This window comes from Juglans regia, chromosome 13, assembly GCF_001411555.2.
Source record: "Juglans regia cultivar Chandler chromosome 13, Walnut 2.0, whole genome shotgun sequence".
In the NCBI taxonomy this organism is placed as follows: Eukaryota; Viridiplantae; Streptophyta; class Magnoliopsida; order Fagales; family Juglandaceae; genus Juglans; species Juglans regia.
Genome location: NC_049913.1, coordinates 1,556,692 through 1,576,909, shown reverse-complemented (window position 1 = coordinate 1,576,909; position 20,218 = coordinate 1,556,692). Strand labels below are relative to the sequence as shown.

The 20,218-nt window shown below is 36.2% G+C and overlaps 4 protein-coding genes across 9 annotated transcripts; 3 read left to right on the top strand and 1 right to left on the bottom strand.

The window, feature by feature from the left end:
* Positions 1-350: 350 nt before the first annotated feature.
* Positions 351-6,935, top strand: LOC108979743 (DNA polymerase kappa). Its single transcript, XM_018950485.2, has 14 exons — positions 351-495; positions 952-1,124; positions 1,504-1,677; positions 1,851-1,974; positions 2,057-2,157; positions 2,252-2,338; positions 2,992-3,087; positions 3,476-3,596; positions 4,078-4,206; positions 4,657-4,748; positions 5,102-5,213; positions 5,599-5,933; positions 6,150-6,469; positions 6,667-6,935. Exons 1-14 carry the CDS (start codon positions 399-401, stop codon positions 6,785-6,787), a joined length of 2,082 nt encoding a protein of 693 aa, XP_018806030.1. The 5' UTR covers positions 351-398; the 3' UTR covers positions 6,788-6,935.
* Positions 6,936-7,641: 706 nt separating this feature from the next.
* Positions 7,642-9,484, top strand: LOC108979723. Its single transcript, XM_018950449.2, has 2 exons — positions 7,642-8,275; positions 8,970-9,484. The coding sequence occupies exons 1-2, from the start codon at positions 7,739-7,741 to the stop codon at positions 9,138-9,140; spliced, it is 708 nt and encodes a 235-aa protein (XP_018805994.1). The 5' UTR covers positions 7,642-7,738; the 3' UTR covers positions 9,141-9,484.
* A 1,393-nt stretch (positions 9,485-10,877) lies between these two features.
* Positions 10,878-14,717, top strand: LOC108979739. 2 transcript variants are annotated; one of them, XM_018950478.2, is made up of 4 exons: positions 10,878-11,020; positions 11,768-12,008; positions 12,971-13,028; positions 13,866-14,717. In XM_018950478.2, the coding sequence occupies exons 1-4, from the start codon at positions 10,953-10,955 to the stop codon at positions 14,438-14,440; spliced, it is 942 nt and encodes a 313-aa protein (XP_018806023.1). In that variant the 5' UTR covers positions 10,878-10,952; the 3' UTR covers positions 14,441-14,717. The 2 variants fall into 2 exon arrangements, with proteins under 2 accessions (XP_018806023.1, XP_018806022.1); XM_018950477.2 differs by having other exon boundaries at positions 11,768-12,035; positions 13,866-14,610.
* Positions 14,718-14,791: 74 nt separating this feature from the next.
* On the bottom strand, positions 14,792-18,703 carry LOC108979738 (dual-specificity RNA methyltransferase RlmN). Of its 5 annotated transcripts, none has more exons than XM_018950475.2 (7): positions 18,262-18,703; positions 17,911-18,156; positions 17,699-17,803; positions 17,297-17,466; positions 17,045-17,144; positions 16,114-16,376; positions 14,792-15,696 (listed from the first exon to the last, which is right to left on the bottom strand). In XM_018950475.2, the coding sequence occupies exons 1-6, from the start codon at positions 18,523-18,525 to the stop codon at positions 16,134-16,136; spliced, it is 1,128 nt and encodes a 375-aa protein (XP_018806020.1). In that variant the 5' UTR covers positions 18,526-18,703; the 3' UTR covers positions 14,792-15,696; positions 16,114-16,133. The 5 variants fall into 5 exon arrangements, with proteins under 5 accessions (XP_018806020.1, XP_035540066.1, XP_018806021.1 ...); XM_035684173.1 differs by having other exon boundaries at positions 14,792-15,655; XM_018950476.2 differs by having other exon boundaries at positions 14,792-15,647.
* Between the last annotated feature and the right edge of the window lie 1,515 nt (positions 18,704-20,218).

Genomic DNA, 20,218 nt, shown 5'->3' with positions numbered 1-20,218 from the left:
TATTAAAAAATTAATTTTTTTATATAAATTTCGTATTTATTTTTTTTCAAAATAATTACGTAATATTTAAATACTCACGATTACAACTATCATTTCTCACATTACGTTGTTACGTACACATAGACCAAATGCTTCAAATTTTTATTTTTATTTTTATTTTCACTATTTTTAAAAAATATTTAAATATTTTTTTAAAAAATTATATATTTATTTAAAAATATTTACTTAATCACTAATTAAAAATAAAAAAATTTAAAAAAATAATAAAAAAAACGAACGGTGACTTTCTGTGGGAAAAGCATTTCCCTTTCTCATATATAAATATGTATTTATTTATTTAGTTCACGCTTTCCCTCGTATTCTTCTTCTTGAACAAGCAATTGAAGGAAGCCCAAAAAATGGGAGAGAAAGAGATCGAGAAGGGCGATAGCAGCTCAGGCGACTCAGCTCGGCCTTGGCAGTCTTACCACACTGTATACACCAACGCCAAACCAGGCACGCTTCTTTAACGATTTCACACCCGTTCAATTTTCCTCTCTCTCAGACTTATTGGTTCTTTTTTTCCAATGATTGAACTTACATCATTTTTAAAATTTCGATTTTTTTCTAGTAAATTGATTGTGCGCTAGAAGCGCGGTGGTTGATTTGATATGTATTGAATTGGTTGAATTGAACTTCCTTCTACACAGATCAGTTTCAATTCTTCCTTCACTTTTATTTCCTTTTGCATTGAATTAACTCCTCGATCAGTGAACCAGTCGCATTTATTCTCGGACTAATTCTGTGAAGCCCACCGCCTATGTGTTTATATGCACGCCTATGTGTTTATATGCATGTTTATGCATGTGCAAATATATATATATATATATATATATATATCGGAATAGTTGGTTTTTCTTCTTAGGTTCTGCATTATCATTGCTCTTGAATGTTTGCTTTGCGAGCTTCTAGGTATGGATGGAGTGGACAAGGAGAAAGTGCAAAGAATAGTATATGAAATGAGCAAAGGGTCGAAGTATTTCGAGAATGAGCAACGCAAGGAGGCCTTTACAAGGCAAAAAATTGAGAGCATGCGTGCTCAGTGTGCCAAGCTCACAGCAGCCGATATATCTCATTATCAGACGGTACAAAAGAAGCGGAAATGCTTTTACTGGATACGCTTATATTCATCATATGCCAATCCTATTCATTCAAAAAGAAAATGATTTATGAATCCCATTGAAATGAAGCAATTTCATATTTCATAGGATATTTTTTGTCCAGATAATATTATATAGATGGATTAAATGTTTTTGCATATAAACAAAGCCCGCCTTGAGTGCTGGCATTACAGAATGTGAAGTCACAAACTGGAACTATGCCTCAATGTGCACTGGTCTCAGAGTAGTGTGCAAAACTTATTTAAAGCATTCAATTTGTCCCTTCCCCTTTTTCTACGTTGCCTATGTGTGTGTGATTTATGTGGCATGCAGCGTTCTAATTTACGTTTTATCCTAATAACAGATGGCAAATAAACAAATTTCAGAGCTAGAGGGTACACGCGACTTGTCAAGGGTTTGGCTGCATGTAGATATGGATGCTTTTTATGCCGCTGTTGAAACATTAAGTAATCCATTGTTAAAGGGCAAGCCAATGGCTGTTGGGAGCATGTCTATGATCTCTACGGCCAATTATGAGGCATGGAATGCAATTATGCATGATGTGATTTTTAAAGGGAGTCATGAATGAATTTTTGACTGGGCCTTGTGTTTTCTTTTGTTATTTAGGAAATTTCCTATCTCGTGGACTTGCAAATTTCCTTATATAATTTGGATCACCTTTATATTAAAGCTGATCTGAATTTTCTGCAGGCACGGAGATTTGGGGTTCGTGCAGCAATGCCAGGTTTCATTGCGCGTAAATTATGTCCAGAGTTAATTTTTGTTCCCACAGATTTTAAGAAGTATACTTATTTCAGCGATTTAACTAGAAAAGGTAAGATGTTCTTCTACTTTCAAGAAAGACTTCTGATGCAGCTTGTTTGGTAATTCCTGATAATTAGTTTTATTGTTGTTAGTCTTCCATAAGTACGATCCCAACTTCATGGCTACTAGTTTGGATGAAGCATTCCTTGATATAACTGATATCTGCAAAGAAAGGGTCATAAACAGTGGAGAAGTAAGTCAGCACGTATTATCAACTTTTTGCATTTGCATGCCACACTTGGTGTTTGTAATATTAAACCTTTGTTTTCTGTTATACCTTGGTGAAGATTGCTGAAGAACTCAGAACCACTGTTTATGAAGAGACTGGTCTTACATGTAGTGCTGGGGTGGGACCAAACCGCTTACTTGCTAAGGTTCTGCTGGCTATTCACTTGATATTCTCTTTATTTGTATCCTGCATGGAACCTACATCTACATCTTCTTTATACCATAAATTAATTTTAAACACGTCACTAATAAAAAACTGGTCTTCCTGGGAAGTCCTCGTGTTGTACCCTCATTTTACTTATAAAAAAAAATTGTGTTGTTTGAAGAACTTCACATGTTCTGTTTATTAGGTCGTATCGTTTTAGTTAATGGGAAAATCCATTGCAAGGAATATATATTAGGGATGTCTACCCCCAATAGAATGTTTCTCGAATTATACCAGTCAAATCTACAGGCAATCTCTATAACACAAAAATAGGTCTGCATATGAATCAGAAAGTAGACTTTCAAGTCCTGAAACAATTGTTTCACTGGTTAGAAAAAGCTAAAATGAGCACAGATAAATTCGGAACAGCAAGATAAAAATGAGAATATGTCAGGAACATCCCAAAATTAGATCTTAAGATGAGGTTTTGCGTTGTATACTTTGATACAGTCTTTCTGGGTTTGATGGCAATATTGTTCTTGCCAATTTCTAAGGTCTTAAGCTTTATACAGATTCATACTATGTGCCCACAACGAAAACACCATTAGGTTGAAGTGATTAGCATCCATTAAGTATGTTTTTTTTTTTTTTCAGGTTTGCTCAGATATAAACAAGCCAAATGGACAATTTGTCTTACCAAATGACTGGATGGCTGTCATGACATTTATATCCTCACTTCCCATACGAAAGGTATATCTGTTAATGTACTATCTACTTCACTAGGCTGCATATGATACTTTTCTATTTTGCTTGCAGAATGAGACCTTTCTTTCTCCCTTTTATATGTAGTCATGAAGTCTAAAATTTGATTTAAACCCACCCATGGGTAGTCCAAGTGGTAAGGGCGAATTTGTGTGCATGAGCCCCATGTCACAGGTTCGATTCCCCCTGGGATCAAACTGTGATTTAAGTGGGAGGCCATGACGGTTGGTTGCTGTGCCATTCTCCCCAGGGGTTTAGGTTCCATGGATGAGTCCTAAGGGCTCTACCGTGGGGTGGTTCCCTCATCATAAATTAAAAAATTCTAAAATTTAATTTAAAATTCTTACCGCATCTGTGGGGGACGCTTTGTTTGCAGATTGGGGGCATTGGCAAGGTCACTGAACATATTTTAAGGGATGTATTTGGAATAAATACATGTGAGGATATGCTACAAAAAGGTGGTTTTGTTTGTGCACTCTTCTCTCATTCTACAGCAGGTTAGAATACCGGTCAGTTCTTTCTACTGTCACACTTGACTGCCACCACAAATACAAACTTATTACGTACAGCTGTTGTATTGTCATATAAATTTAGAAATTATGCTCTCATGTTATGATTACTGCTCCCTCTTTCAGTTAAAGATCTGCTTACTTTTCTTGGTTTTCTCCCCTATCTGGAGTTTATGCTTCCCACTTTTTCCTGTTTTGTCTGGAGTTCATTCTTTTCTCTCTATTTTTTTTTAGGGGAGAGATTAGGCAACAGTGGTTGTTGTTTAGAAAACCAAGTCCGTTTCTTTTTGGAAATCTTTACAAAGCATATTTATCAAAACAATTAGGAATTGTGGTTGTTTACTTTATAACATTATTCTTTACTTAATTTTGAGATGTTCTTGCCTTATCTCATCTCATTCCTTTTGAGTTTGATCTACTTTTTTCTTCCTTTAATTTTCTTCTTTACTACTTCCATTATTCATTGCAGAATTCTTCCTCTCTGTGGGACTGGGGCTTGGGAAAACAGACACCCCTCAAGTCAAGTTGCGAAAGAGTATCAGTAATGAGAGAACATTTGCAGCAACAGGGGACGAGGCCTTACTTCACCAGAAATTATGTAAGTGGTCCGCTTTTCTCCTCTCTTCTTTTTATTTTTCTCGCGCCTATTGAACATATATTTATATTGCTTTGTAACAAAATCTGCACCCAGTCAGCTCAGTTTAGGTTGGGATGTGTCACTCTAGAACCCTGCACGGCCAATTTTATGAGCAGAAAATACATTTAAGTACTCAAAGATTCTGATAATGAGGTTGGGTTGAGTGTAGCTTACCAGAGCTTCATTATTTTCCCAAGTCCCAAATGGCACATACTCATGTTTCTCTTAAAAATAATGCTGACTGGCATCTAGTTGTGTTCAAAGCTAAAATTTTTACAATTTTATGTGTCAATACATCAGTTCTGCAGAATGTACAGCTAACCTATATGGCAAATGGGGTAAAAAAAATTATGTAGAAAATTGATTGGATTTTTCTTTGAAAAGTAAGCCTTGTGAAGGTTATGTTTGCAGGTGATCTCGCGGATATGTTATCTGCTGACATGCAGAAAGAAGGTCTTTCAGGGCGAACGTTGACTCTAAAACTGAAAACATCATCATTTGAGGTGCTTTGTGATTCTCCATTACTACTCTCTCTATAATTATAGTCAATACATTTTCTGGCATAGTTCTTTTAGACATTCTGCCTAATTTCTTTGCTCCTTTGCTACTTTTTATTATTTATATATTCAATTATAGATGAATCAACGAATATATGATATTACTTGTCAAAATTCTCTTTAGTCATCTAGTTACTGTGAGAAGGGGGGATTTGTAACTTATGCTTGACTTGTGAATTTTCTTTCTCACAATTTATTACTTCTCTGCCATTGTTGGTTTTTTCTAATTCTTTTCTGCTTTGTCATTTACTTATCACTACTGTGTAGTCTCTAATTAGAGGTTACTGTGTCCTTGACAGGTTAGAACCAGAGCTATGACTTTACAACAGTATATTTGCTCAAGCGAGGATATTTTGAAATATGCTTCAAATCTGCTAAAGGCTGAACTTCCCGTCTCTTTGAGACTGATAGGTACCAAACAATTTGTTCTTAATATATTTCTTCACGAAAGTAGTGCTGTATTTATTGATTTCTCCAAGTTACTTATCAGGAAAAAAAAATCCAAGGAGAGGGGATAGAGTGAAGGGACTTAGATAAAACTTAGTTACGTTTGGTTCCACAAACCATCTCATCTCATCTAATCACTACAAATTTCCCAAACTTCCACACAAAATACAATAAACAATTCAACTTTTTCAAATCTCAAAATAAAAATAATATTAAAAAACTATATTCTAACAATATTTTATTCAACTTTCAACTTTCATCTCATCTCATCTGTGTAATCAAATGAGGCCTTAATCTCATGCCTTGTAGGACTTAAGCATAACAATTCAGTTACATTTCCTTATTTCAGGTCTGCGGTTGTCGCAATTCAATGAAGACAAGGTTGGTGCTCCATCTGATACTACACAAAAAACTCTCACCGACTTTCTTTTGTCAAGAGATACTTCTAGGAAACTTGGTGGTCGTAATGGTTCATTGGGCGCAATTATTGATGATCATCGCTTCATGAATGACACAGAAACAGATTTTCCTATTGACAGCCATGAGATATATGGTTATAATGGTAAAGATTTATTGGATTCCAACCACTTACCATATCTGAATGACAATAATCATGCTATTAGCAACAAGGCTGGCGAAATGGGGAAAATTCACGAACCTTTGAACAATGAAACTGCAAATGAGGTATGTGAGAATTTTAAAGACGTTTACATAATCTTGATTTAATGCTAGAAATTATTCTTTATAGAAATAAAATTCATTGAAACTGCTGAGGGGATGAAACTCAAGTATAGATATTATGTTAAAATGATTTTTAGATTATTCTCAGACATGTTTCTTTACTCAAACGTTTTTTTTTTATGTTCCTCTTTTCTTTCTGTGATTTTTCTCTTTGTCTAGACAAATCTCCCAGAACCAAAATCTCATCAAAATGCAGTATCCGAGTTGTTGGAAGCGGATTCATCTTCTGTGCCGTTTACATGTAGCAGTCTAGATGAAGAAAATAAGAGAGCTAACTTGCTGGATGATGAGGCAGTTTCTACATCCAATCAGAGCGAGCTACTTATGTGGGTAAATGATTACAAGTGTTCATTATGTGGAATTGAATTACCACCAAGTTTTGTAGAGGAAAGGCAAGAACACTTTGATTTTCATCTTGCTGAGAGACTTCAGAAAGAGGAATCTCTCTATGACACGAGAACTATAAAGCAGAGACACAGGTATTGTGAATTCTTCAGTATTTTACAACTCTAATATTGTTGAAAAAGATCATTTTTTTTTTCACTTTAGAGTTAATGCCTCACCGTTCTAAATTGTACTCCTATGATTAATTGAGTGAGTCTCTTTTTTTCTTAATTACCATCTATCTTCTAATATAGAATTTAAGTATTTGGTCTGCCAATTGATACCTCATCAGGTTTTCCCAGAAGGATAACGTGGCAAGCCAAAGCAAACGTAAAAAGCAGAAGACTTGCCCAAAAGATAAGGGACGTATTCCAATAGACGCGTTCTTTGTCAAGAGTAGTAAGAACTTTTAGTGGTGTGATCTATTTTTAGTAATCCATGTATATTAGCCGTATGTATGCTATATCAAAAATCCTGCAAATTATTAACTTCATGAGCAATGTACAATATGTAAATATTTCCATGATGATAGTAAATAAAGGAGTCACGTGTTTATCTCCTTTCCTATAATCTAAAAAGGAAGAGATGAGTGGATGAAGTTCGTAAGGCACTCTTAAAATTCTTATTGCTGTTTAAATTTTTATTTTTTATTTTCTTTAACTCTTTGACTCAATAAAAGCATCCAAAATAAGTTTTTTTGAAGGTCGAATAATACAATCTAAAAAAGAAATATCTCGTTATCTATATCAAATTATTTACATGAGGGGAAACAAGAAAATCATGCAATAATCTCTGAAATGATCCTCCAAAAAATACCCTCTCAAAGGTTAATATGACATTTGAAATGAAAAATTATTTAAAATGTGATAGATCAACTGGTAATGAACAAAAGTATGCAATCCTCATAGAATTACCGAAAATTCGACTTACTGTGACGATTAAACGCGCCTTTACAAGTAGAACAATCGCCCTAGTACGCAATATTAGTAGCGTCTGATACCCGAACGCCAGAAAACGTTCACAACGTCGATTAGAGCCGCGTCGGTCACGACTCACGAGTTTAACCTTTGCCTAGACGTTTCCCCTACAAAATGAAAATTCAATCCTTTTAATTTAGAATAATACCACTTTGTCTATTTAATTTGTTTCTTCATGTATATTATTTTTTTTAATTTTTTTTTTTACGTAATAATTAAGGAAGTAATTATTACAAAAATAAAAATGTGATTTTTAGCGTAATTTATTCTTCACTCCCTGTTTCCTTTCCATAATGGCGTTCTCATGCCAGTCCAATCGCTGACAACGTTTGTTACCTCGAGTTATCTGCGTGCCACCAGCACCCCCAAAACCACAGATAATCAGAAATGGCACTAACAGGTAAAATACGAAGTTCCATGTCTCCCCCGCCAAATTATCTTAGAATCCGAACTAGAACTCAAATCGCCTCCCCTTCAATCATCTCTCTATCCCGAATCTCACCATTCCAAGCTACATCGAAAGCCCATTTGAATTACCCCAGGAAAAGCACCACCCGCTATGAAAACAGAGAGGATAAGATTGAGGCCACTTTACCAACCATGTCAGAGATATTGGAGTCATCAAGAGCCCAGAAACTTGATCTCCAGCTCCAAACTCTAGGACCCTTCTTCAGAATTACAGCCAAGAGCTTGGAAACCCAAAAAGAACTAGGGAAAGCTGAGGGGTTGATAAGGGTCTGGCTAAATGGAAGAATTCTTCACTTGGACTCCATTAGATTGAGGAGAGACACATTAGGAATGGAAAAATCAATCTTTGGTATCGGTTTGTTCATTGGAGCTGTTGCTGTAAGGTATGGATATGATTGCGATTGCACGACAGCTGAGTTACTGGCTATCAATGACTCTGATCTCTACCATTCTAAGGTTCTTCCCGTATTCCCTACAATCTTTTCCTTATCTGCTTTTGTTGCATTTAATTGAAAGTTGCTAGTGAGGAAGTATGTCCCAAGCTATCAGCCAGTTGATATTTTACTTGCTAAGTATTCTCCTTCGTTTAACCCACTTTGAGGGTGGAAATTGGAGGAACAGAATGGAAAGGGAAAAAGGAAAAGAGGAAATGGAATGGAACTCGGGTCCCATTCCATACCTTCTGAAGGGTTGCATTAGTAAGTGGCGAAACTCTTCATTCCCTTTGTTAAAGATGTGAACTTTTGGGCTGAATGCTTCATGCCCGTTGTCAAAAGGACTTGACATTTCGTTTTTTTCGAATACGAATTGATTGGGCTCTTCGCACTTTTTTGTACAATCGGTTATTTACCACATTTTCACTCTTCATGAGAAGATACTTTCATTTCTATTCCTTTAATGAACTCTACACACACTGGAAAGAATATCCGAGACATTATTATTCCATTCGATTCCATATCAATTCACGATTTCCTTTATAACTCCCAAACACAAACTTCATTATTAGTTTCAGGAGTTGGCATAAGTTAAACGCCAAGTAAGCATTGCCAGTGGCCCTTTTAACTAAACTTCGTTTTATTTATATCAAATTATCTTGGAAATAAAATTTATCTTCTATTTTTTCCTGACACTCCCTTTTGCAATGTTCCAGCTTGTTAGGTTCTACACGAGAATTGGGTTCAAGGCTGTACATGAGGTGACCGGATCAGCATTTAGAGATTATGCCCACATGCTGGTCTGGGGAGGCATTGGTACCCGAATGGATGCCAATGTTGAAGAACTTCTTATAAGATGGTGCACCAGGTTCAAATCTCGAAAATGATTCCATCGTGATCCTTTGTTGAGTAGTTTGCCGTCAGTTTCTTGAGTAAACACATTTTCTTCCAAATTCTTTGAGCCAGAGGGTGGAAGTACTTTCTGTAAATGCCTAAACCAACAGTGGAAAATCAACCTGTAAATGGTTGTGAGCACTGGTCAAAAGCCAAAAGAGCCAGGTCCAAAGCACTGCCCTGGCCTTTTGGCTTTTGTGATAAGACTTTCTGAATGAGGTTTTTTCCCAGTAACCAAGTCATTACTGTTCAACTCCAGTGTTGAGCTGAGGACACACTTTATCCACCTAATTGAATGATAACACGAGGAGAAAAGAGAATGTGCTTTGTAAGTTTCTCTCGTGATCTTGGTGAGGCTCATACACTTATTTTGTCATCAGATTGGAATACCAACGGGCTACAAACCGATTCTTAGAGTAGTATTAAGGAATAATCTCACATTGCCTGTAGACAAGGTCTTGGACATGTTTATAAGGAATAAACAACTCTCTCGTAGAACCGATTTTATGAGATGAATTAAGCCCATAAATTTCTTCAAGTAAACTCTTAAATGGGTACGGTGTATTAGAAATCAATCATTCACAATATGGCCTACTTTGTCCAAACTCTGCAAGTGTTTTTAAAGCCTTTTTTTTCCCTGGTAGTGCTTATGTTAAGTAGATTGTAGTCATGAAGATGAACTGTCTTCAGCCACTAAAAAGGTTTATAACTTTGAAGTGATTATCTGCCGCTGAAAACTTGGGTGGTGGGAAGCACCTTAAAAGGAGCAAGGTTAGTGTGCAGGGGCTAAAGACTTTTGTATGACCACTCCAATTGAGTGTTTTTATCTTAGATTTTGGTTTTTTTGTATTTTCCCTTTAAAGAAAAAAGAGTTCAAATTGCAGCTCACAAAGGACAGATAATTTATTTGGTTAACTGTACTAGGCTGTTTGTTGGAATTCTCCTCTCCCAAATTTTTATATTTGTTACTTTAATTTAATCATATTTTACCCAAAAAAATAAAATCCACAAAGAACAAGTAAAACAAGCACGCACAAAAGATGTCATCACGATATTATGTATGTAGAGAATTTCCATACGGACCATACCTTTTTTTTTTTCAACAATTGTTATGATATAGATCAATTTGTTGTATTAAGTACAGGTAATTAGACTTAAGTACCAATCAAAAAAATTAAGAACGGGTAATTAAATCTAATTTTTTTATAATTGACATTATTCTCATTGGATATATATATTTTCTTGTTTATTATTTTTTAAAACGTCAAAATATATTAATTATTCAATCCTGAAAATATTTATTCTTTTCCCGTAGAAAATGAATAATGATATTGCTATAATTATTTTATAATCAACAAAAATGATAATGCCACTTTAATAAAAATATAAACTTTTTAATTTAAATTCAGATATTTCCATTTTAATAAGGGCTTGTTTTTCATTTTTCCAAATTTCAATATACATTTCCAAATTTCTATAATCCCAACCTCCAAATAAAAAAATAAAAAAATTAGGAAACATTTTGTTGAGAAGTGACAACAACGTAATAAAAATCATCCGCGAAGGAAAGGTACGAGGATAAGGGAGAGAAGAGGGGTCTGGATCTAGTGCGTGATTATTATCGTACGCTCTAACCTAGTTCGCAATTGGTCAAACCCTGCGGCCAGGATCACATCTCCAGCAACGAGCAATAATATGGTAAATCCAATTATATAAAAGAAATTTACAAAGCAAAGACTCGTTCATACTGAAACCCAGGGACCCCCCCCCCCCCCCGAGTCGAGGAGGAAGCAGCAGCTGCGTCTATGTCTCGTCGGGCGGGCCGCGATTCCGACTCCAGACGGCACCGTTCCAGGTTCGATCGAGAACCAAGGTACCCCTTCTACCTCTCATCAATGAAATTTGCGGGATTTGTTTAAGTTTGTCTGTTTTGATTCTCTATTCACTAGTTTGATATTGCAACCCCTTTCCTCCTTTTTTTCTTTCTCTCGCATTGAATGATTTTCGGGGAAAATATTTTTTGCCCAAGATAATTAAAATGAATTAAATTATGTACGTATGCATTTGTAGCTGAGAGCCTTTCACTACTGTTTTATTTTATTTTATTTTTTTGTATAAGCTGCCACTGCCAGCATTGGCGACATGGATGATGACTTGTACATGATCTATGGCCTTTCTTGATTTTCTGCTTACGAAGCTTTTTCTTTATTGACCAGATGAAGTTTTTGCTTGAGTTTGCTAGTAGAAGTTATGGGAGCATGTCATATTTGTCTAGAACTTTACAGCAATGTTTGGTAGATCAATTCTCTCCTAGTTTTTTAGTTTCTTTTCATTTCTTAGCGAAAGGTTACCGTGATATTGTTGTTCTTTTACCCCGTTTCATAGGTTTGGAAAACTAAATGTCTTTAACCACTTTCTTCACGTGTGGTGTCTAATGGTGTATAACCTCAACTTTTAGTTTGGTGGCATGATGTGAATTTGTCTTAAAATGTTGATGGAAGTTGTTGAATTTGAAGCATACAGATGTCATGTATTTGTCTTAAACTTTTGATGGAAGTTGTTGATTTTGAAGCATACAGATATCATGTATTTGTCTTAAACTTTTGGTTGGTTCTGTTAGTCCCAAGAGGTCGAGGAGGGATGGGAAACCAGAAACAGAGAGAGTACCCAGCAATACTGATTTGGATGTTGGACGCCACATAGACCGGGATCAGAAGCATTCTCGTCAGCTGCAAGACGCCTTACCCCTTGAGGCCCCAACAGCACCTGATTCTAAGCAAGAAAATAGGGTTGTGAGCAAAGACTCTGACAAGAAACCCATTCATCGGGAAGGGCCAAAACACTCTTCTGATCCAACTAATGTAACTCGGTCTCGATCTTTTTTTCAGGTTTTTCTATGAGTCTTATAAATAGATAATATTTAGAGTAATTCTACATACAACCTTGAAGTGCGTAAATGTCGCGTAATCGCTTTGAAAAAAAGTGGGGTCTATTGTTAAAAAATTAATTTTTTTCATGTGGGTCCCATGTTTTATTCATTTTTTTCAAAGTGATTACGCGGCGATTGCACAATTCACAATTGCAAATATATTTTCTCTAATATTTAAGTAGTTGCAGGTATTCTTAAGTATTCTCCTAAATTTTTTTGTAAACATTGTCACATAATTGACTGCTGCACATTTCCTAGCATAGCCTGTTAACCTTATGACCCATTAGATCTTTTGAGTAGTTACAATGAACCTCATGATATAGTGGAACAATGTGTATAATGGTTGCTTATTGCAGAACTATAGATTCATAATAGTTCACAAATACAATGTTATCTAGAACTTTAAGCACCGGAGTCATTTGATACTTAGCAACTAGTGCTTTGGTGCTGGTAAGAGTTCTGATTTGCAGAGCAGATATAGGGGGCAGAAAGGAATTTTATGAATTTCTTTTGAAAACTTTTGTAATTTCAAACTTAACGGAAGCTGATTATGTTAAAGGAGTTCTTTTAATTAAGTTCACTTATGAAGTGCCCACATTACATTGCACATCTTGGGGCAGCTTAAGAATCGTTGTAGTCATCTAAATGCATTTCTTTTTACATGTAGGTCTGGAAAATCCGCTGAGTCACATTTCCAGCAAGGGTTAATTCTTTTATGCTAACTACATGTGTTTTATCAACAAAGAACCAGTATTATACTGAATTACTTGGTTGTAAATCTGTTTATGCAATCCCTTTTCTGTGCTGATGTAGTGGGGTTCTTGTTCAGCCCCGTGTCTTCGAGTGCCTGTGTGTATAAAAATCTTAGGCTTACTAGTACATGTCTTATTACAGCATGATGAACGTGGTACCTTGAAAGTTAGTCGGAGTATTGATCGCAGAGCTACTGGTGGTGAGTTCCTATATATCTTCAAGGCTGTCCTTTTCCCTGTACGTTGGGCTCTATTTGTTTTTTTTTATTAATATCTTAGCCATGCCATGCCATGCAATACAGATTCTCATTAATAATGTATGTTAGTTGATTCTTGGATGATTTTATGCATAAATGTTTTTTTTTTTTTTTCATATGATAACCTTTTGAGTAAAAAAGTTTATTTATTGTTCAATTTTAATATTTATAAGGCTTAAGAAGGCATTTGTTGTTTGGTTAATTTATGATCTGAAATTGGTCAATGAAGGTAGTTCTAGGTTAAGGTATGCTGATTGTCCTTAATTCCCCTTTCCCTTCAAGCTGTTTTAGTCTCTCTCTCTCTCTCTCTCTCTCTCAAGTCGTTTTGTTTGTTTTTTTTTTTTTTTCTTTCCATATTGATGAAATCCTAAGATGTGACTAAACCTAAGCTTTTTATTCTCAACATTTTGTTTGGTTAGCCCAAAGATAAGATAAGATGAACATTCTATGAACTGAAGGATGAATGAAATCGCAATCAGATAGGATAATTGATAATTGATAGATATTTGATTGGATCTTATAGATTTGGTATTTCACTGGGAATATTATTTACTTAGGAAGCTCAACTTTCTTTGATCAACCCTCATTTGCTATCTCACAACTTGAAGATTGAATTCGACCTTCTTTATGTGCTCTAATTTTGCATTGTGAGCCTAAAATTGGCACTCTAAATGCCACTGCTATGATCCTTGAAAGATTAACGCTTCTGTGATTCCTTTTTATTGTTGGAAGTTTAAATATTGCTTGCCATTGTCTTAACATTCCTTGTTTGCTTTAAAGAGCGTGGATGGAGGGATACAAAGGATCAGCATGATGAAAGGGCAGCAAACAAAATAACTTATAATACACAGAGAAGAGATGAGAAATTACAGTCTAAGCAGGATGACAACAGCATCTGGCGGCATGATCGTTTCCTCAAACATGATGATCAAGCTCCACCTGCAAAGAAAAGACCAGCATTTCGGGAGAAGAAGATTCCAGTGGATTCTGAAAATGCTGATAAAGCAGAAATGAAGACTGTAAAGTCGAGTAATGTTGACCACTCTGTGGAAGGAAGTGGAAGAAGGGAGGAAAGAGGCCGCAACCATTTGGACAGGCTGGAGAAGCCATCAGCAGGAGACAGGATGCCGCCAAAGAGGGGAGAAGCTCATAGGGATGGCTTCCTTTCCAGAGAAAGGTTTGGTGTTAGTGGAAATTACAGGGGAAGAGATGGAATCAGTGGAAGACAAGGGTATCGTTCTGGTGGTACTCGTGTTGAGAAGTGGAAGCATGATTTGTATAACCCTAGTAGAAGTCCGCCCCCCAAAAATGAAGATGATCAAATTGCAAAGCTTGAAGCACTCTTGACTTCGTAAAAGTAGTTAGGTTTTGATATGCCTGTTATGTTTCCCAAGGTTGAGTCTTCCACAAAATATTTTGCTTATTGAAGACTTTTCAAGAGCAGGGCTGGTTTAATGTTTTTCTTCATGAATTATTCTGTTTGTATCACCTGCTTAATTTAATCTCCATCCTGTTTACAGTCATATTTTCAAGAGTGACCGTACTAATTTCTGGTAGGCTTCCAGTTTTCAGTGGAAAAAAGTTTCCCTGAAAACCTTCAGCTTTTTAGCAAGCTAGTTTTGAAGCTTTATATGGCCGATCTTAGAAATCTTTTCACTTACTTTTGTAAATGGGGTATTTTAGGCAGGTGAGATTCTGTTCGAGCTCAGGGGCAGTGCTCAGCGATTGAGATTATTCAAGCTTGGCTTTGGTGAGCCAATTGAGGCGCATTCTGCTGGATTTTTAACCTCAGACCAACCACATCCCATGTCACCCAAGCCAAGGCCCGGAAGAAGGATATTGGAGATGATTTTGTGCTGAAGGAAAGATGCTACAAATTTGGCATGAAGCAACCCGCGTGTTATCTGAAAGTTGAATCCATTCATCTGGTCTGTTCATCCATCCAGCCTAACCTAAGCTCTCATAATAATACTGCGCCATTAATCTTATATAGTGCAAGCAGTATATTATTGGGTGTCGACCGCAGAGCAATACAAACAGAACCAAGCATACCTCAATAAACACATCACAATGACTTTCCTGATTTTGTTTCTGAAAAGTGGAATCGGTTTTCTCAATATGTTACCTCCGACCTCTTTTGCGTTCTCCTCTGTTGTCTCGTGTCGCTCTAATACAAGGTGTTTATCTTTGAACTGTCAGCGCCGAATGAGAGGCTTTTCATTGCTTACCAAAATTCATTAAAGCTGCTAACAGTAAAAAATTAGGTTTTGACAGACTACATATTAAATTCTTACTCTAATCATACTAGGGCCAATACCCCCACTAAAATAACATAAAGCCCAAGCAAAACTAAAACGCCTAAAAAAAAACCTCAAAAAAGACACAAAAACCCAATCATAACCTAAGCTCCTCAATCACCGGGCCACAGAGTCATGGGTTGGGCCATCATCCATTGTCGACGCACATGCATTCTGGTTGGTTCATCTCTCGTGCCGGCATTAAAGATATTCTGTAATTATCCCTCTCTAGACTCCATCTTTGTGGTGTGGCCATCGCCGTTAACTTTCAGTCCGTTGTCATTGTCACCAACAACGAAAGAGATAAAAATGAACTAATAGAAGACAGAGGTCAAATAGAATTGCAGGCGCGCATACAAGTAAGTTTGAGCTAGATGCAAATGGCTAAAATATCTTCCGCTTTAATGGCAAATAGTATACATATACGTTGTGTGAGAGCAGATGCTCGAGAGAATGTGAAAAGATTTGCGAACTACAGTGTGTTGGGAACTTGGAACATATTTTGTAGTCCAGAGAGTATAACTTCACATCATTCCTATATGAGACTTGTGACAGCAAATACTGTATTGAATCCACAAAATGCAGACAATTACTACCAAATCCATTTTAAATAAAATAAAATAAAAAACCAATATTCAACAACTCTCATGACCTTAGAAAAATCCGGTTTTAAACAAATCGAATGAAATTGAAGATGGCCAGGATTGTTAGCGAGAAGAGAACTCCCTCACCTGAAATGATTTTGGTTACATCAAAGATGAAGATCTTCTATGTCAGTTAAGAGACTTGATTTTTCAATTGACCTCTTATCAGGTTGGTTAACCACCAGCTGGCCACATGCACCACTTATATCCTGACCCATTTGCTTGCGAACTGTTGTCCGGATGCCATAGGTACCCCTAAGAATTTTCTGAAATCTTGACACCCGATGTTCATTACTGGTTCTGAATTGACTCGCACTCCCAATTGGATTGAAAGGTATTAAGTTAACAACCTGCAAAGCAAGAAACACAGCTATATGAAGCTATATAAGTGGATATTTAGCAACACTTATTTGCATAAATGATACCATTTACAACTTAGCATTGACAAGAAGGTCAACTACATATAAAAAAAATTGGCCAAGGCATGCCAAAAATCAGCTTTAAGAAAATTATCGAACATGTTTTTTTAATATCTTCTGTAATCCCAGGTGCTTAGTTGTAATACAAGCATTTATGTTTCTATTTTGACTTTTAAGCCATAACTTATAAGAAGACTATCAACCTGAGTGTCCAAACTAATTATAGAGGTATTGGCTCTGCGATAGCTCTTGGATATGATACGCTAAAAATTGATCTAATAACTAATTGAATAAATGTTTTAACTTTATACTGTTACTCTAATTCTAACACCACTTATGTCAGTAGTCAATGTAAATCAAAGGCTTCTGGGATGAGATTTTCAACTCTATCACAAGCAGGTAAGAATTGAATGGACATTATAACCTTTTAGGGGTTATAGTACAGATGTACGAAGCGCTTTCCCTGGGTCCTTAAGGAAGTTGTTTTGAGTTCAAACCAATCATACACAAATAAAGCATGATAAGAAAAGGCAATCAATTGAACATCTGCAATTGTATTAGAAGCATGACTAAAGCTCAGACATAACTTAAGTGCTCACCGCTTGGAATGTATCTAGCAGCTTGCCAAGCTGGTGGGCATGCTGCTCTTCATCATTCACCCCATCAAGCATAATGTACTCGATCATAATATTTTGCTGACTGAAAAATTAAGATTAAAAAAAGAGAGATTATCAGACCTTGAGATTGATCCGCGATTGTGAAGTCTAAAGAAATAAAAATTCACATCTTTCAGCAGCTGATATTGAAAGAGAAAAAAAAACCTGCATTCACTTGTCCAAAAGTAATCCCACCTGTTCTTTTGATAGTCTTGAAGCGCATCCATAAGCTTTTCCAGAGGAAAAGCCCGAGCTGCAGGCATTATTTGACAACGGATATCTTGAACTGGTGCGTGCAGCGAAACTGCCAAGTTCAAACCCGGCACATCATTGTGAAGCTTGTTGATAGCAGGAATGATGCCAACCTACACAAGATTAAACGCAAAGAAAGAAAATATATCATGAGTACGGAAGTTCTTGCATACATGCCCTCTGATCTTTTTAATGTCTAATGTAAATTGCATTTCCCCATGATTGCCGGCCTTGAATACAAGATTCCACTCCTACAAGGAAAAATCTTCCGGACAACTTCACACTCCTAAAACCTCTATACAAAAATTTTATGAACAAATCAACATGAAACAAACAAATACATACGGTTGAGACGGTAATCCTCTTCGGCGACAACTGAAACGGTGGCCCTGTCATGACACGAACAGCTTCCACTAACGAAGCGTAGTTATTCAATGGTTCCCCCATTCCCTGAACACAACCAAAATGAATTAGTGAAGCTATACCACGAACTAAATTCTTTGAATTTCTGCATTACAGGAAAAAAAAAAAAAAAAACAGAATAAGAAGGTAGTTACCATGAAAACGATATTGCGTATAGACGATATACAAGAGGCGTGAACCAACTGTTCCACAATCTCTCCAGACGAGAGATTGTTCTTGAAACCCATCGTCCCCGTGGCACAGAATTTGCATCCCATTTTGCAACCGACCTGGGAGGAAACGCACAGGGTGGACCTGGGACCTCCGGGGCGGGGCTTGCCGTTGTATTTCCCCAAACGCGTGTCGTACCTCATGACCACGGCCTCAACAAGAGCCCCGTTCTTGTACAGGAATAATAAATCAGTTTACTTTCTTCGATTTACGGGATAAAAATACAGAGAGAGAGAGAGAGAGAGAGAGAGAGAGAGAGAGAGAGAGAGAGAGACCTGGAGCTTTATGAGGAGCTTGGAGGTGACTTGGTCGGAGGAGTGGAGGAGGGAGTGAAGGGACGAAGTGAGGGGCTTGAATTTGGAGTAAAGGATAGGGTAGGCAGCGGAGGGCAAGGATGGGATGTGATTCCATTCGAAGTTGTCGTTGTTGTTGGAGATGATCGCATGCTTCCATATGATGGGGATGAAGCTAGGGTTTATGCCCGCCGCCTTGAATTCCGCTCTGATTTCTTTGGCGTCGAAGATTGATTTCAACGTCATCGTCCCGTCCCTGCCCCTCCGCAAAAGTTCCCCCAACTTCGGTTCCGACTTCCGATGGTGCAGTAATGTTGCAGAGTAAAAAACGACGCCGTCTCTTCTCTTTGCTTGCAACTGAGGGACCTCACATTCGTGTCAGCCAACGACCCGTTATTTACATCAGTGAGCGACGTGTAGTCGTTCCCTCCGGCCTCCGCAATACCGAGGATGCATCATTACAAAAATGTTTTATTTATTATTGAAAAATTTTAGACATAAACCTCACACTCTACGTATCTATTTAAAAATATATTATTTTATATTTTTACTCATGTAATAAAAATGATTCTAGATATATTTATAAGTAAAATAAGATAAAAAAATAAAATGATATGTTTTTAAATGGATGTGCATGATGCGAGGCTTATGGGTAGCACCGCTCTTTATTATTTATTATTTAATTATTAAGAAAATATTTTTAAATCAATTTATGATTTTTTAAAACAAATATTTAAGAGTATAAAATATTTTTGAAAAAAAAATAAAAAAACTAATTAGTTTTATCGATCATCAGTCTCGTAGCACGACTCAAGAAAAAAATCTCACCGTTTTTGGTAGGGGTGGGCAGCGGGGCCCGCACTCCCCGCCTCGCCCCTGCTCGACAATGCAAGACACTGGTGAGGGTGGGGGGCGATATAGCCCTAGCAGGCCCGTCTCTTCCCGTCCCATGCCTCACACCCAAATTTTTTTTATATAAATATATATTAAGTAGAACTTTTACTTAATATTTTGTATAAATTATAGTGTAATAAGGTGATCATTTTATAGATTGTCTTGACAATACAAGTCTTGCACTTAAGTAATGTGGAACTCTTGTATTACATTACAACTTATACAAAATATGCACTAGTAAATTTAAAAACTACATAATTTTTAAATTATAGTCATATTTACAAATTTAAATTTATAATTTGAGTCCAAAAATATGTTTTTGATGACTTATAGACCTAAAAATAATTTTTTGATCTAATAGACTGTAGTCCATTATTGAAGTGGGTTGGCCTGGGGAGGAGGGGCAGGGAGGGTCCTACCCCATAGTGTATGGTGTGGGTAGCACCCCTATTTTTTAGTTTGTATGACTAGCTTCTTGTACTAAACGATTATTAATTATACTTTTCGGTTTGAAAAATGCTGCTCTCATCGATAATTGGGTCTCGATAATTTGTTTTTACCTAATAATTAAATTAGTATTTTTTAATGATGTTATGATTTAAAAAATATATATATTTAAAGGTATAAATAAATAAATAAATAAAAATTGTCTCCGTCTTGTGCTACACCCTCTGTAGGTGTAGTGCACTGCTCTTTTGGATTTTACTCTCGGCCTCCTCTAATTTTATTTGTGCAGTGGAATTTTTAGACCTACGTGAGAAATCATGAGATGAGATTAAAATTGTAAATTGAATAAAATATTATTAAAATATAATTTTTTAATATTATTTATATTTTAAAATTTGAAAATTTTGAATTATTTTACATATTTTATTCGAAAGTTTATGAAAATTATAATAATTAGATGAGAAAAGATGAAATTAGATAGTTTGTGAAAACATATAAAATGTTTATTTTGAGTCGTAGTAATTAATTAGGTCACATTATCACCAATCGATTGGTTTAGTATTGTAATATGAATCAACAAATTAAACAATTATATATG